Source organism: Octodon degus, unplaced genomic scaffold (assembly GCF_000260255.1).
Source record: "Octodon degus isolate 3935 unplaced genomic scaffold, OctDeg1.0 scaffold00255, whole genome shotgun sequence".
Lineage (NCBI taxonomy): Eukaryota > Metazoa > Chordata > Mammalia > Rodentia > Octodontidae > Octodon > Octodon degus.
Genome location: NW_004524831.1, coordinates 2354854 through 2356458, shown reverse-complemented (window position 1 = coordinate 2356458; position 1605 = coordinate 2354854). Strand labels below are relative to the sequence as shown.

At 39.1% G+C, this 1605-nt stretch overlaps 1 gene segment (V, D, J or C); it reads left to right on the top strand.

Annotated features, from left to right (window-relative positions):
* Positions 1 to 1424: 1424 nt before the first annotated feature.
* Positions 1425 to 1605, top strand: part of LOC111814020 — a 309-nt gene continuing 128 nt past the window's right edge. The window contains 1 exon segment of the V gene segment in view: positions 1425 to 1605. This exon segment is cut by the window's right edge and continues 128 nt beyond it. Within this exon segment, the coding sequence occupies positions 1425 to 1605 (181 nt within the window).

Genomic DNA, 1605 nt, shown 5'->3' with positions numbered 1-1605 from the left:
TTTTGCAGACCAAATTAGAGAGAAATGAGAGCTGTAAGGAAAGCCAACATTTTGGTTCTACCCTTCTAAGGTCAATTAAGTCTTAGGACTTATGACAACTTGTACTGTAATGTCATGTAACTCGGTTGTGTCCCAAATTTTCTGATCAAGCAGATTATGGGGCCAAAGAGGAAAGTGATTGGTGATGTAGAGTGTGTCTAAGGAGAGTCACATGGAGAGAAAACATTCTCTCAGGCTTTCACAGAGAGCACACTGGCCAAGCATTGGCAGTGACTCATCTACATGGCTGACACTGACAAAGGTTCTACAATCTGAGGTACAGATCTCAGGATAAATCCTGAGGGGATTTCACTGACACTATCAGACCCACAAGCTACAACTCTTGTTGCATAGGTCCTGCTTTACCTTGGTCTTAACCATCCAGCAGAAAAGTATAAAAGCAAAATATAAGAAGTAAAGCCATGCTGTTACGTTGAGCTGTAGGGAACTGAGGTGAACAATTTCTGACATTGCCAGTCAGATGAAAGACCCAATACTACTATGGGCTACTGGACTCTTTTAGAATATTTTTCTGAGTTTATACACTTATAATATTGAAATAACGGAACTTAACAGAAAAAGGGTATACAGATTAATGTCCATTTTGTATCTGTGTATTCAAAGTGATTAGGATAGATATATAGTTACATTCACTTAATGAATTGAGGGATTTGTTCTAATGGTATTTGTAAATAGAATATCATGTCCACATCTTTTACAGCAATTAACTGGTAGGAAGAATGTATGTAATGTGTTAATTTTTGAAACTGTCCTATCAATTTGGTTTGAAACTGTCTCATTGCTAATTGTTTCTCAATAAAATTATAAAAAATAAAAAAGAGAGATTATTGGAAATGGTTACATGAATACTTTAGGGGAAAAGTGGAACAAGAGATGATTATAAGCCAGCATTATCTATAATAAAAAGGATGGCCTGTATAAGTGGAAAAAGCAAGAATAAATAAGAGGTAATTACACGACAAAACATTATAATAAAATATCATAATCCAGTGAACTTTCTTTGCTACTAAACTTCCTCAGGACACTCATATCAGATGTGGATGTTGCTGTGTCTGATATGTCTATCTCTAGAGCTGTCTATGTATTAGGAGTCCATGCAAATAGGGCCTCCGTCTTTTAATGAAAACTAGCCCAGGTCCGACTCTGCAGCTCTATACAGGATGCCGAGTCTAGGAGCCCAGCTGTTCCCACTCTGTGATCAGGATTGAGCACAGACATATCACAATGGAGCTGGAGCTAATTGGTGCTTTCCTGTTTGCAGTTTTGGAAGATGAATTACTTAGAACAAATGTCTATGCTTATGAGAGGACATGAATAAGATAAAATGTGAACAGGTGTGACACTTTCCTCTGCAGGATGTCTCTATGTTTGCAGGTATCCAGGTGGAAGTGCAGCTGGTGGAATCCGGGGGAGGATTGGTACAACCTGAACTATCCCTGGGACTCTCCTGTGCAGCCTCAGCTTTCACCTTAAGTAGCTATGGCATGCACTGGATCTGCCAGGCTCCAGGGAAGGATCTGGAGTTGATCACAGCTATCAGTACTG